Below are 14385 nucleotides of genomic sequence, written 5' to 3'. Positions count from 1 at the left end.
CAATAAAACTTGGACATGTTGCTCTGCAGACCGTTCAAAAAAAGCAAATTTATAACTAAGAAGTTGGACAACAATAATGGATGAAACAGGAAAAGGCCAAGCTAGGAAGTCTTAGATTTTGTCTTCTTGATGCTGGTTCAACTAAGACAGAAAGTTTGAGGTCTAGTTGGGGCCTCAAAGGAGCATGGTATACTCGTTTCTCATCTAAGGCAAGGTTAAGCTCGATAGGGTCTGGAGTGAACAAGTTTGCACATCAGTCTTTCTATACTCTGTACTAAAGGGCAACATCAATCTCAAACCTTGGGATTGAGGTTGCAGGCCCCAGAACCAGCTACACTTTATGGAAGACACCATCACTGGAGAACATAAGGTACAGAACTTATGAGCCAGTCCCAGTTAAAACCAATAGAAGTTGGTCTCAGTGCTACAACTAATTGATCACAACCAGTTACAGATTTGTTTCTTCCCCACTCTCACTGCTTCACTTGACTAGTCTTTAAAAAAAAAAAAAAAAAAAAAAAAACAGAGACTGAGGAATTCAAGAGTAAGCCCAGCACCTACTCAGGGGATCTAACTCACTTAATGGCTTGAGAAATGACCAACAGGAAAATATGCCAGAAAACAATTAGTACCACTGTCTGAACGCATAATGTAAGAAAAAGGTATGTATGGGCAGGGGTAGAGTGGGGAGTGGGAGGAGATTAGGAACAAAAACAAAAAAGATGTCACCAAGATATACAGATGGCACATAAGCATATGAAAGATGCTCAACAGCATATGTCATTAGGGAACTGCAAATTAAAACAAGTAGATACCACTCCACATCTATTAAAATAGCTAAAATCCGAAAAATAGACGATATCAAATGCTGGTGAAGACATAGGACAACTGGAACTCTCATTCATTGTTGGTGGGAATTAAAAATGGTATGGCCACTTCACAAGACAGTCTGGCAGCTTCTCACAAAGCTAAACATAGTCTTACCATATAATCCAGCAACTGCACTCTTATTTACCCACATGAGTTGAAAACACATCCACACGAAAACCTGCATACAAATGTTTATAGCAACTTAACTCAAAATCGCCAAAAACTGGGAGCAATCAAGATGTTCTTCTATAGATGAAAAGATAAACCGTGGTACATACATACAATGGAATATTATTCAGTAATAAAAGGAAATGAGCTATCAAGCCACAAAAAGGCATGGAAGAACCTTAAATGCTTATTGCTTAGTGAAAAAAAGCCATTCTGAAAAGGCTATACATATGACATTTTGGAAAAAGCAAAACTAAGGGACAGTAAAACAATCAGTGGTTGCTAGGGGTTTGCGGGGAAGGAGGGACGAATAGGTGGAGCACAGGAAATCTTTAGGACAGTGAAATTATTTTGTATGGTACTGTGATGGTGGATACATGACGTGTATTAGTCAAAACCCACAGAACTGTGTAACACAAAGAGTAAACCCTAATATAAACTATAAACTTTAGTTAATAATAACATATCGATATTCCTTCATCAATTGTAACAAATGTACCACACTAATGCAAAATGTTAATAACAGGAGAAACTATAAGCAGAGGAGAGTGGAGGCTATACGTAACTCTGCTCAATTTTCAATAAGCCTAATACTGCTCTAAAAAAAGGCTATTAATTAAAAATAAATTAAAGGAATTAAAATGTTTTTAAAAAATGACTGCTTGCACTGATATAGGAGAAAGGGTGGCAAGATGTCTTTATACCAAAACAAAAATTCTTCCCCGGACTGGCCAGTTAGCTCAGTTTGTTAGAGCATGGTGCTGATAACCTCAAGGTCCAGGGTTTGATCCCTGTATTGGCCCGCTGCCAAAAAATAAAAAAAAAAAAGAAAGAAAGAAAGAAAGAAACCCAAAAGACAAAATTTTTTTCCTAGATTGGCACTACAGACATCTTAACTAGATGGTTGTGAGGTACTCCCAGCTCGGAAGTGTTCCTCTTTCTACACCCATCCCCAGAAAAAATGATCAGGTACCCCACAAATCCTGGCCAACACATGCTCTGGGCTATTGGAATGCTGGGTATATCCCTGACCACATAAGAAAAAGCATGACTACGTGAACTTGTCATCCAAGCCAGGACATCACCCTTGTGCTTTTAGGAATTGCAGACCTTCCTGGCAACTTACTGAAAATGACTACAGTAAGGCTGTAGAAGTCTTGACTTGAGAGATGACACAGAATCCTATCACCTACTGTCCAATTTTATCCTCTTGCAATTACCCAGAAGGACCCTTTCTTCTCTATGAAGTTGCTTCAGCATCCAGTTCAGTATATCCCCTACAAAGCACTTCCTGATTAACTATACTCAGTCATAATCATTCCATTAATCCAAGAAAACTCTAAACTTGGGTGCATAATTTTAATAGAGTTCTCCAGCTCTCTCTCTCTGCAGGAGGTGGAGGGCGTAGAACTACTAGATCCAAAATGCCTGGGTTTATATCGTTCCAGCTCCAGCATTCACTGGCTGGGTGGATAAGTTCCTTAACATCTCTTCCCCTCAGTTTCCTTATCTTAAAAATAAGGATAACAAGTCCTACCCACAGAGCTGTTCTGAGAATGCAATGAGTTTATATAAAACACTTAGAATAGTGCCTTGTATAAAGTAAGGGATATAAGTATATGCAATTATTATTATATGTTTTAAGTTTCTTGAAGCACTGAAGATCACAGGGTGAGGGGAAACAGCCTCAAAGTCATAGGGAGACAGGCAAAGCCAAAAGCTGCTCCCAGCCCCAATCTTTATCATCTTCTTCTTTCCCAAGGACTTTTTCATATCTTAGCAAGCACATGTTCAGTTTTTTAAGGACCGGGGCTAGGTCTGATTTCTCATTGCCTCTCCACTCAAACACATGACCTTGTCCAACGTTTCTGCCCATACAGGGCACTCAACATAGCTTTGTTGGTGGGGTGTGCTGCACAGCCTAGTCCTTGTCTGAGAGCTTGGCAGGCAGGTCAGAGAGCTGCAAAGTATTTGGAGGGGTAAGAAGACCATTCCTCAGGGCTCAGGTCAGAGAGGACAAGATAACTTCAGGCATATCTCAGGATCAGACATCATAATTGAGCTACCAAAACAGGAAACGTAGCTCAGTTGGATACCTCAGAGACAGGATGTAGGAATAAATTTAGGAATCAAAGGGCAGAGTTGGGACCTCGGAATCAGAATGCTGGACAGGGGAAATGCTGGCAAACCCAGACCTAGAACACGGGAGATATGAGTGCCAGCATTCACTGTAGAAAAAGACACGGCCTGGACAATAAAATTCCAGAAGGGTGGGCTGAACAGGGAAGAATCCTGGGACTCAGAGATCAGATTGTGTCAAACCCATAAAGGCTTCCAAGTCTCTTTAGGAAGAGAAGGAAATCTCTCAGTGTTGACCAGCCTGGCACCACTGTGGCCTGGTAGGCACATCCCAAAACCACGCCTCTTGGACTTTTTTAAGTGTATTTTAACTGGGCTAGCTAGAGGAATCTCTTCCCAACTATCCCCTTACTGCTGAGGGACTCTCTGAATTGGAAAATTTGGAATACCTACCCCATGATGGAAGAAACAATCTATGCTGCAAATGAAATGCTTTAGAAAGGATAAAGCCACATACTCACACAGATCTGCTCGGAACACCCACAATGCCTTAGGTCTTCCTGAGGTTACAAAAGAAAAGGAATTCCCCTGAACAGTAAAAAATTCAGGACATGAGGCCTGAAATCCAACCCAGAGTGGCACCTTCAGCTTCGGGGAGAGCTCTAGCCCCCCTGCTGGCTCCTCTTTTCACCCTGGGCCAAAACCAAGGGTACCTCATTCTTTCATGGTGGCCCAGATCCCCTGTACTTAGCAGAGAACTCCAGCATTTCACACCAACAGTCATCCTGAAACCAAACACCTCTGAGAGGAAAGGCAGAGGAACCAAGGCCTCGGGGAGGCTTGCCCTCTCATGAGCCTACAGAACACTTCCTCTAGCCTGCTGAACCCAGCCAGAAGCAGGCCTGGGACCTGCCATCTGCAGGTGGCTTAGTGAAACATGCTGGTTGCCAGCCTCACGAGAGCCTTGGGAGGAAAGCAAAGCCCAACCAGAGGAAGGCCCAGGCTCCAAGGACAGGTGTGTATGGCAAAGGCAGGATTTCTATTGGACACCCCAGGGGATGAAATGGCACATTAAAAAGTTCCTGCACATCAAGCTTTGAGGAGGGAAAATAAGCATTTCTCGACTGCAGGGGACCGAGGCCACACTAAACAACAAGTGGAAAAGTTAATCTGTATCCAGTGTTTTAATAAATAACTCATGTGGCTTCAGAGCCCAGCTAAGAAGAACATGAAGGGAAAAGGAAGCTCTCCACCAACCCAGTGGAGGCAGCCACAAAAAGCCAGTCAGCAGCAGTTCTAGCCTCCAACAGAAGCAAGAACAACTCCAAACTCTTTTGGACATGCCTACCAAGAAGTCAGCGTTTGTGGGGCAGAGCCTAGGTCTCCCATGTGGTGAGGTGCGGGCTCTACCTATGCGGTTGCCAGCATTTGGGCCAACTCCACAGAAAGTCTGTCTTTGGAACTGCCCACTATGTGGAGCAGATGACCTGCCCCAGTGGAAACCCACCAGAGAAGTCTGCCTGAGTTCACAAATACTCTCCAACTAGCCAGCCTCTTGTGCTGTGGTCAGGCCTCTGTAGTTTTAGTCCAGCCAGAGCTGCTGGCAGTACCAAGAGCAGCCAGAAATCCTCACAGAGAGTGGTGCTAAAGCCACCTCTTCCACAGCCCCACATATCCCCACATTCCAGTCCACAACAGCCTGGCCACAAAGGGAAAGGCCAGAGCTTCGGGCTTCTGACAAACAGTTGGCAGCTGAGGCTCCGCTCCCAAGTCCAGGGGCAGAACAACAGGGCAGTCTCTACCCTGTTCCTAGAAAAGCACTCTTCTCCCCTATGGCTGCCCCAAGCGGGAACTTGCTCCATCTCTCCAACTCCAGAAACAGCCTCTTAACCTTTTGATCCAAACAAGTGCTCTCTTGTCCTCTTTCCTTTAGTGAATGTGAATAGGGAAAGAACTTGGGTGGAAATGGCCACTCCAGGGCTCATCCAGTCAGCTTGCTCTTTACCCCTTTTACCACTTTACCTTCTCTTTTTACCCTCTTTACCAGTGTGGGGCTGAAGCATGCCTGCCAGGAACACGGAGAAATGCAGAGCAGCACTGCACTTCTGCCTCTCCCTACCCTCAAGAAACTGTAAGGAGACAGAAAGATTCTAACAGGAGGAAATGCACAGTATCATTTAATAAATGCTGTTGACTGATTAAAATAGAAAGGCAATATAGCACAGTGACTAAGAATACAGGCTTGGGGATCACCAGACCTAGCTTCTAATTTACTAGCTGTGCAACAACTTCTCCAAGCCTGAGTTTCGGTATCTGTAAGCAAGAGGTAAAAAGAATTCCTTATCTCACTGTGAGGGTAAAATTACTGTGAAGGTAACATAAAACGATAATTTTATATAAAGAACTTAGCACTAACCTAGAATATAGTAAAAACTTAAATCTAAAAAAAAAAGTATGCTTACATTATTATCTTAAAGAAAAACAATGCCCCATGCATTCCTCTCTTCCCAATCACAGGGGTATAGCAGGCTACTATAATTTCCTCAACTGTACAATTAAGGAATATGGATTAGATCAGTGTTTCCCAAGTGTGGGACTCATCTATGACAATAAATAATACTGAATCATACTATAAGATTAAAAGTTCCCTTTGCAATTCTCTTTCAATTTTTCTGATTATGTCGGGGAGGTAAGTGGTGTTAGCATATGTTTTTAACACCTCTTTCATAAATGCTAATGTCTTCAACAAAGAGAAAGCTGGCCTCAGGCGTACAACCTTCTGTGACAGGCCACAGAATTGAGCTAGAATTTAATAACATTGCTTTGTTTTCATTGTGTTTATTTCTTCATTTTTAAATTATGGCAAGTGATATTGGTTTCCATATATGGTAGCAATTTAACTTTTAAAAATATATATGTCAGTTAAAAAAAAGGAGAGGATCAGCTGGCCAGTTAGCTCAATTGGTTAGAGTGCAGACTTGTAACACCAACATCACGCATTCTGATCCCTATTATTTCCAAAAAAAAAAAAGGAGAGGATAGCTTAAAGAGACCATAAATAATACTAGAGATGACAAAAATCATGAAGGTGGCACTAGAAGTTCTGGAAATACAAGACGAGAAGATTTTTAAATTCCCTCTCAGTCCTAAAAGTAAATGTTGGTATTCTGGAGTCTCAGGCTGCAGATCGCAGCCCAGACCCTTCCTAAAAGGTTCCTCTCAAATGCCACCTCTTCCCTGAAGCCTTTTCTAATCCAGCAGTCTGACTAAAAGTCACTCCCTCCTCTCTGCTCCCAGATCACGTTCTACACACAGATCATAGCATGTATTATTCAATACTAAAACCATCTCTTTATATTTGTCTCCCCTCTAGAACATGAGCCCCTTGCTATAACACCAAGGTCCAGGGTTCAATCCCTGTACCAGCCAGCCACGAAAACAAAAATAAAAAATAAAAAAATAAATAACACAGAACATGAACTCCTTGAGACAGGGATTATGTCTTGCCATTTAATCCCCCATATATCTATTATGATGTTCTGTATCTGGTACAAAACAGGTGCTTGATGAATGTATGCTGAAAAAATGAACCAGTGCTTCTGCCTTTTTCTCACTGAATGAGAAGACAAAAGACAGTAGAAGAAAAATGTTGCCAGAGATTCATTTGCCATAATATCAATGCATTGCCTCTCAGCACTTAAACTGCATGGTAGAACACTGACCTTTCTGACCTCAGCTTCAAGTATTAAGTTAAATGACAGTCCATTAACCCATTTTTAAGAGGCCTCACCACATAAAATGTTTGGAAAAGCAGATCTCTCTTCAAGAAACTTAACATGATCAAGAAGAAACCAGTCACACCAGCACAAGGCCAATTACAAAGGTACTTTTGACTTCTGCAACACAGGCCAGAACAGGATAAATAGGTGAGAACATTCCTTCCATGTCCTTCTACTGGCAGAATGTAATGCCAGAAAATACTAGGCTCAAATAGTGAGGTAAAAGCCCATATGGAAGTCTCACTCTTTTCATAAATGACATATGAATATCAAGTGCCCCATCATGTAGAAACGATACACATGTAAGGGAGTAGTGTTAAAATGGAAAAGCAGTAAGGAAGGCCTTTTTTCAAATTCAGAGGTTGCTCCTTCTGAAATATGGGGCTTTCTCAATTACATTCTTCATATTATTTTGGGCCTTGGGCCCATACCTGATAAGTTGGTACACTGGAAGAATCCTTAAGCCACATAGGAAATGGTATTCTTTTAACTAGAATAAATCTTTCAACAAAAAGGTACAGACTAGCTGCACTAAATACCCTTTGAAGGTTCTTATTAAAAATATGAATTAAAGTCTAGCATAGTTCCTTTACTCCCCACATCTGTTTGCTATTCTATCTCCATTATTAATACTGTAATGCAGGGTCCCCGTTCAGGCAAGATTAATTCCCTGTTCCCAAAGCCTTCTGCTGACACTGCAATGGATCCATTTGGAAAGCTATAAAGGCAGGCCCAGAAATTGCTCTCAACACGTGACCAGTGAGGAGATGAGGCCTGGGCCTCCTAACTTAACAGGAAAGAAGAGGAAGTTGGGTTGGGTCAGTGATTAGAGAGGAGGTACAGCCCAGTGGTTAAAAGCTCAGACTTTGAACTTAGCCCGATTAAATCCAGCTCTTTTATAGTCTAGATGTGTGACTTTTGAGCAATTAATTTAACCCCCCAGGAGACTCAGATTCCTCATCTATAAAATGGAGATAACAAGAAAACCTGATAAGATTATAAAATATTTAACACAATGACATGGAAGATAGTAAGGACTAAAACAAAGAAAAAAAGGGCTGACTGGGTAGATCAGTTGGTTTGAGCTAACGCCAAGGTCAAAGGATCCCTACTGGCCAGCCACCAAAAAAACAAAAAACAAACAAAAAAGGCTATCATCATCTTCATCATCATATCGTCATCATCTCCAGAATCAGCCTCCCTGCTGAGGCAGGACAGGAAGAACCCTGCTACTCTTTCAACCCGCCTGGCTAAGCAACCACCACTAAGATACAAAAAAGATACATGGCTGGCCGGTTAGCTCAGTAGGTTAGAGAATAGTGCTGATAACACAAAGGTCCAGGGTTCAATCCCTGTACCAACCGACTGCAAATAGAAAGAAGAAAAAGATACAATAAAAAAGATGGCATAAAAGGTAAAAAGGTGCAAAAAACAGAAGAGGATATGACAGTAGAAATAAAATCAGCTAATGAGGGGGAGGGAAGCCTACATTTAAATTGGAGAAGCAAAACCCCTCCTCAAAAGTGTATATAAGGAAAAAATATATATTTTTTAAAAAACTATAGATGATAGCTTATTGGAGTAGATGATATAATTGCTTAAAAGTCATTAAGAGTACAGACTCTGGAGCAAGACTGCCTGTATTCAAATCCTGGCTCTGCCAATTCCAAAATGTGACATTAAGCAAGTTATAGATACTCTTTGTGTCTCAGTTTCCTCATCTGTAAAATGGGGTGAACATTAGTATCTACCAAAATGATAGGGTTGTTGTGAAAATTAAATTTGTCAGTAACATATAGACATACTGTCTCTAGATGAGTACCTGGTTCAGAATCAGCACTTATAAACATTAGCTTTTATAATTATTCTGGTTACTGTTGTTGTTTTAGCTGATTTAATACTAAGTTAAACATAATTAACTTAAAATGTGTTTGCTTTCCCTAAACACAAATTAGATGATTATAGAGGGAAGTAGGGGATGCAGATAGGATTTAGAATTGTACAGGGCAACAAATGGAAGCAGAACAGTACAAAAAATGTGCTATGGATAATCTAAGCACAGGTAAATGCAGGTTAAAAGGAAGTAGATAATATGTATAAAGGGACAGAGAGATGAATAGATTGTGATAAAGTAAGTAGAGTAAAATATTAATGGCAAAATCTGGGTTGTAGGTATATGAGTGTTAGCTGTAAAATTCTTTCAACTTTGCTTTATGATTAAAAGTTTTCATAATAAGCTGGGGAGAAAAACGAAGTAGACTTAGAGGCATCAGCCCAAGTTCTGTATCATAGCTATATTGCCTGCCTCTGAGCCCAAATTCCAGAGCAAGCATGGAAAAACCTGACGGTTTTGGAACTCTTGCTCTTCACTGATACTTTCCTGCACTAGATGAGCAGAGTTCAGGTGCTAACCTGGACCGCCTTGGCACAAACAGATAAAGGAAGAGGGCAGAAACCCAGAGGTTCTACCTGAGATGTGCCAATCTCACAGGACTATGACATTATCACCCCTGCTTAGGAAAACCTCAGAAATAAGACTGAAGGCTAAGGAACAGACAGGAGGAGGGTGGGCAGATGGCACACACTCACTCATGGACTCTGCTGTCACCATAGAGATCACTCAGGCCGAAGCTGATGTAGTGCCAGTGCTCAGGGATGTTGGCAGAAGGGCTTCCCACATTTCTGTACATGCTAACATAGTCCAAAGGGTCTGGGCCACCCAACCTGCAAAAGACAAAACACAGCGGTGTCAGTGTGAGCCTGGAAACCAGACAATGTCAAGCTGAGGGGCTCTTCCTTGCAAACCTAAAGGCCCCATCCTGGGGGATCCTGGGGTGAAATATAACTAAAGAGTGGCTACACCTCTCTGGGATGAGAACAAGGGATGGGCAGCTGAGGCTGCCCAAACCCAAAGAACAACAGGCTCCCTTCTCCTACCCCGAACAGGCAGGGCCTCTTTTAGAAATAAAACAGACTGGGTGGTTGCCATTTTGCTTTCACCAATGTGATTGGTAGGGATTATCTCTCTTCTATGGTGCCTGTAAACATGCCACGCTTCAAGGCAAGGGATGCATCAGTCAATCAATTGGCCACTGTTGAAAGACCATCCGGAGCATCTCCAATGGGCATTGTTCTGGGAAGCAAAGGCTTCGCTCCGCTCCACTCCTGCCTCTTAGAAAGCTAATTCCTGAAAGACTATATTGTGCCCTATGTTAATTACAGTTTGCTCTAAACAAACCCAAAGCCTCCAGTCCGTGCAGATCCCAGCCTGCACCCCATAGACCAAAGCTGGTCTTTTATCATTGCAAGTGACAAAGGCCAAACTTAGGCTAGCTCAGCTCTGCACAGAGAACTGCAGCAGGAGCCAGGCTGAGCCCTGTGAGTGCATGCATCCAGAAAATGATCCCAGGAGACTGCTACCTCAAAGGTAGAGCTGGGACATTAACTGATTTGGGGCCTCTGAGGACAACATTAAATTTCCCCCACAATTCCAAAAGAGAAGCCATTAAGGAAGAGATTCAGTCATTATCTCGCACTGAGGATTTAATTTAAAAAGAGTTCCTTTCAGTAGAGTAATTAGTGCTTTTTAAAAAAAAAAAAGAAAAGAAAAGAAAATCCTGCTTTTCTTTAGAATGGATAGGAAAAATTGGTAGACTTGAGAATCAGACTAAATGGAAATCATCAGCAGAAAGAAGTCTGCATTGCCCACAAACACTGCAGTCTGAGCTGTCTCAGACATCTGACCATTCCACAGACTGCAAAAACTTTGCCTGCCCTTGGGACATTGATGGAGTGCATTTTGCAACTGGGATAGTGTGCTGCAGGAAAGGTAACAACTGAATAAAAGACATGTTACTTGTTATCCCAGCAAGTGTGCTGGTACTATGCAATTTGAACACTATTTAAAACCAGTAGATCTGGTTTCATCCTCATATGCCAGGATATTATGTGCCTTTGCAGAAACCCTTATTCTCTCCTAGGAAATGCTAAGTTATTTATAGAACGTGTAAGAAAATCACTACAAATAGCTCAGAATCTCAACTGAGAGGGTTAGGAAATAGGATAAATCTTCATGTCTTTCCTTAACTCTGATTTCGCCAAATCATTTGACTAATTCCATAAACAGTTGGATTTAGAAAATTTGTTGGGGGAGTGAGGAAAGAAAAGAGTTGAGACCCCTGCAAGGACCCCTTATAGCTGCAGAACCCAGAACAGATAGGAGTGACTATAGATCCCTTATCTATTTCGGTTTCCTGTTGCAAATTCCCAATCCTGTCCCTCCTACAGCCTAGGTCCATCCAGCAAGAAGCAGTTAAACTGCGTTCACCATTCCTCACTTCATCTGCCATACCATAGCAGCCCTCTTTCTGACCACATCTTCCTGGAGGTGTCACATCAAGGAGAGAGGTTTCGACTTAAAACTCCAACTGCAGGAAATGACCAAGGATCAGACAAAGTTAACCTCATCCCCAAGCACAGAGCACTCTGCTCTGCTACCAGATGAGTATATGGAAAACAGTAATATTTAACACTTAGAAAAAGATGTTATCCAAAGTCCCAGAGCATCCTTCAACCCAATTCTTCAAACACCTGACTTCCCTCTGCAGGGCAGTTGCAGGACTGAAGTGGGTCCAAGGTACAGGTTCTGCCTCTGAGCTTTGATCCTTGCTTATCAAAGTCTCAACTTTCAGCCAGAATGTCCCTGCTAGCCAGGGACCACTAGCTGAAGAGCCACCCTTCGACTGCAAAAGGAATCTCAAGGCACCCTGGAGCACAGCCAGACCCAAGCAGCCTGGGTCAGTCATCCTGCTAGAACTGAAGAGGTCTCGTGGGATCCCAAATGTGAGGGATAAGAACAAACTTTGGGATCTTAATTTTGCAAATCTTAGAAAGAACTAGTCACTGAGTTGTTCCCTCTCATATTTTTCTGCATCTAGGCAGCATCTCTAATTTCTCAAAGTGCTATGCAATCCGCTTTATTCTTCATCAAATGTTGGTCCATCTGTGAAGATATGACCTGGTTAACAAGCTTGCAGCAGGAAGAAAAAAACCAAATGTCCAAAACAGTCTTAATCCTTTGCATGTGCTTTGATACCGTTTACACACAACTCTTATCCTTTATGAACACTTGGGTGACATAAAAACAGTTGCCGGAATCTGTGTAGGGATTTCTACTCACACTCAAATGAGGCCTGAACAAACAGAATGGCAGAGCAAGGCCCACTTTACTCAGGACACTCGACGACAAGTCCATCACAACACATAGTTAAATAGAGGCACAATCAGAATGGGTAATTTAGTTAGCAAGAGCTGCTTTCCACTGAGAAGCGCTCTTCAAGAACTCCTCTCAACCAAAGACCAGTTTGCCTGCCAGTGAGGACCACATTGCTGGCCACACCTCCTCCTGGCTACCCAGACAGAGGAGGGTGCTCACTATGGCCCTCCCTAGAGAGCAAGTGGCTGGTCCCCAAGGCCTCCATGCTGTCGGCCTTTTTGCATCCTTCCACTGACACAGGGAGCTGGCCTCAGTTTTGCAAAGCCTATTGACTGCCCTCTCCATGGGAAGTAAGAGGTTATTATGGAGCAGAAAGATTCAGTCCTAAAGGGAGAGGTGGCCAGCAAAGATATCCACTTCCCCCTTCAGTCTACACTTTGCCACACATCCCAAGCAGCTGCCTGATCAGTCTTTCAGGACTCACTGAGGGGCATCATCTAATACAGTGTCTGCATGAATGTGGCACTGGACAGATTCAACCAATACCTCAGTTAACTTTAGGTCCAGAAGGACCACGAGGACATTGTCGCCCAACACCTGTTTTGCCCAAAAGCTGCAGGAAGAAAAAGGTTGCAAACAGGGAAACTAGAAAAGAACATCCCTACCCCCAAGGGCAACCCATATGTAAACTGATCCTTAACAGAGCTACTTGAGGGTTACCCTCTGCTTCCCGGAGAAACTGCAGCTAATGTCCAGAAGCTCCTCCTAATGTCCCACCGCACTTCTTTCTTCCCTGACCGGGTCCCAGTTCTCCACCAATTACTTCCTACTAAAAGTGGGAAGTTGTGGTCCCCTTTAATGCTGAACCAAAGCATGGATCTCCCTGCCCCTGTGCTTAGCTAATGTCCTAAAGCAAAGCAGCTGCAGAGCCAGAAGGACGCTCTGCACCAAGAGAACAGTGCAAAGTAAGCAAAAAATTTATCAGTAAGAGTCGCTCCCTCAAACTTCAAAAGCAAAAGCTTTGCACTGAGCATCTGAGCTCATTGGGAAGGTATCAAAAGGAGACCTCCGCCTCATCTCTTCACAAGCACAACGCTCTCATCTCGCTCCCTTCCTAACCCACAGGGGAGTCCCAGGCCCCCAGACCCGCCCCTTTGCTCGGCAGTCTCGTGCCCCCTGAGTTTCTCCAGCCTCGCTCCTCCAAAGCCTTCTCATATGCTCCCCAGGCTCCTCAGGCTCCCCTGGCATCCCCCATCCCATCTCAGCCGTCCCTCCTCCTGGCTTCCCCTCGCCTACTAATGACCCCCTACAGGCGCCCCCTCCTTTCACCACGTTTACAGTTCCCTCTCTCATACTGTTCCCCCCCTCTGCTCGTATACACACTCTCAGTTCTCACTCTATTCTCCTAATCCCGGTTAACTCTTCACTACCCACGGGCACCGTTAACCCCTTTGTCCCCATTCCCAACTTAAGCCTTAACTCCTTCCCTCACAGCATGGAGCCCTTCTTCCAAGTGCTTTAACCATTCTCCTCCCTTCTTCTTTCCCCTCCCGCTAATTACTTCGCCCCCAGTTAAAGCCCCCAGCGCTTTAACCCTTCCCAGCCCGTCCCTGTCCGTCTCCCCGCGGCCCGAGACATACCAGTACTTGACGATAGCGGTAACCTGAAGCGGGTTCGGCTGATCAGGGTAAAGGCGGCGGCACTCTCCGTAGATGGCGTGCAGTCCCGGGGGGAAGAGCGACGCGAAGGCCGGGGGCGCAGTAGGGCCAGGGGCTGGGGGCGCGGTGGGGCCGGGGGCGCCGCTAGGCCGCAGCTCCGCCATCGGGGCGCGTAGGGCGCTGGGGGAACCGGGGAGGGCGGACGAGGGAGAGAGCACTGACGGGCCAGCGGGAGGACTCAGTGGGTGAGACTCCCCGAGGCAATAGGGGCGGCAGCGAGGTCTAGCTCCGCGCCTGCGCACGGCGCACCGTCCACCCAGGCCGTGGCCTCCTCGGAGTCGGCCAGAGGGTGCCTCGGGGCCGCGGGGAGCTCAAGGGGGCGGGGCACCGGCGCGCCTTATCTCGGCACCCATTGGTTAGCATCTGTGCCAGTCACAGGTGGGGAAGGCGTGACTTAACAACAGGCCCCGCCTCTCTCTCCCTGTGTTGGGAGTGTCCCAAGGCTCTTTGCTTCCCCCTAGTGTTAGGAGGAACCCAGGTTTAAATAGAGATGTTGAGGCGTCCTGAGGTGCTAGGGTCCCACGAAAGCACTGAGAAATGTGCCAACAAAGGGCTT

General features: G+C 44.3%; 1 protein-coding gene across 4 annotated transcripts in view; it reads right to left on the bottom strand.

Moving 5' to 3' along the window:
* Positions 1–14101, bottom strand: part of SUFU (SUFU negative regulator of hedgehog signaling) — a 107073-nt gene extending 92972 nt beyond the window's left edge. For all 4 annotated transcript variants that reach the window (XM_063102828.1, XM_063102830.1, XM_063102826.1 and 1 more), the window contains exons 1-2: positions 13752–14101; positions 9486–9620 (exon numbers count right to left, since the gene is read on the bottom strand). In XM_063102828.1, the coding sequence (XP_062958898.1) occupies positions 9486–9620; positions 13752–13933 (317 nt within the window). In that variant the 5' untranslated portion in view covers positions 13934–14101. The remainder of the gene's footprint in view (positions 1–9485; positions 9621–13751) is intronic.
* Positions 14102–14385: the final 284 nt, after the last annotated feature.

Source organism: Cynocephalus volans, chromosome 7, assembly GCF_027409185.1.
Source record: "Cynocephalus volans isolate mCynVol1 chromosome 7, mCynVol1.pri, whole genome shotgun sequence".
NCBI lineage: Eukaryota > Metazoa > Chordata > Mammalia > Dermoptera > Cynocephalidae > Cynocephalus > Cynocephalus volans.
The sequence above is the reverse complement of the archived record's forward strand: the minus strand, read 5'-3'. Positions and strand labels throughout refer to the sequence as shown.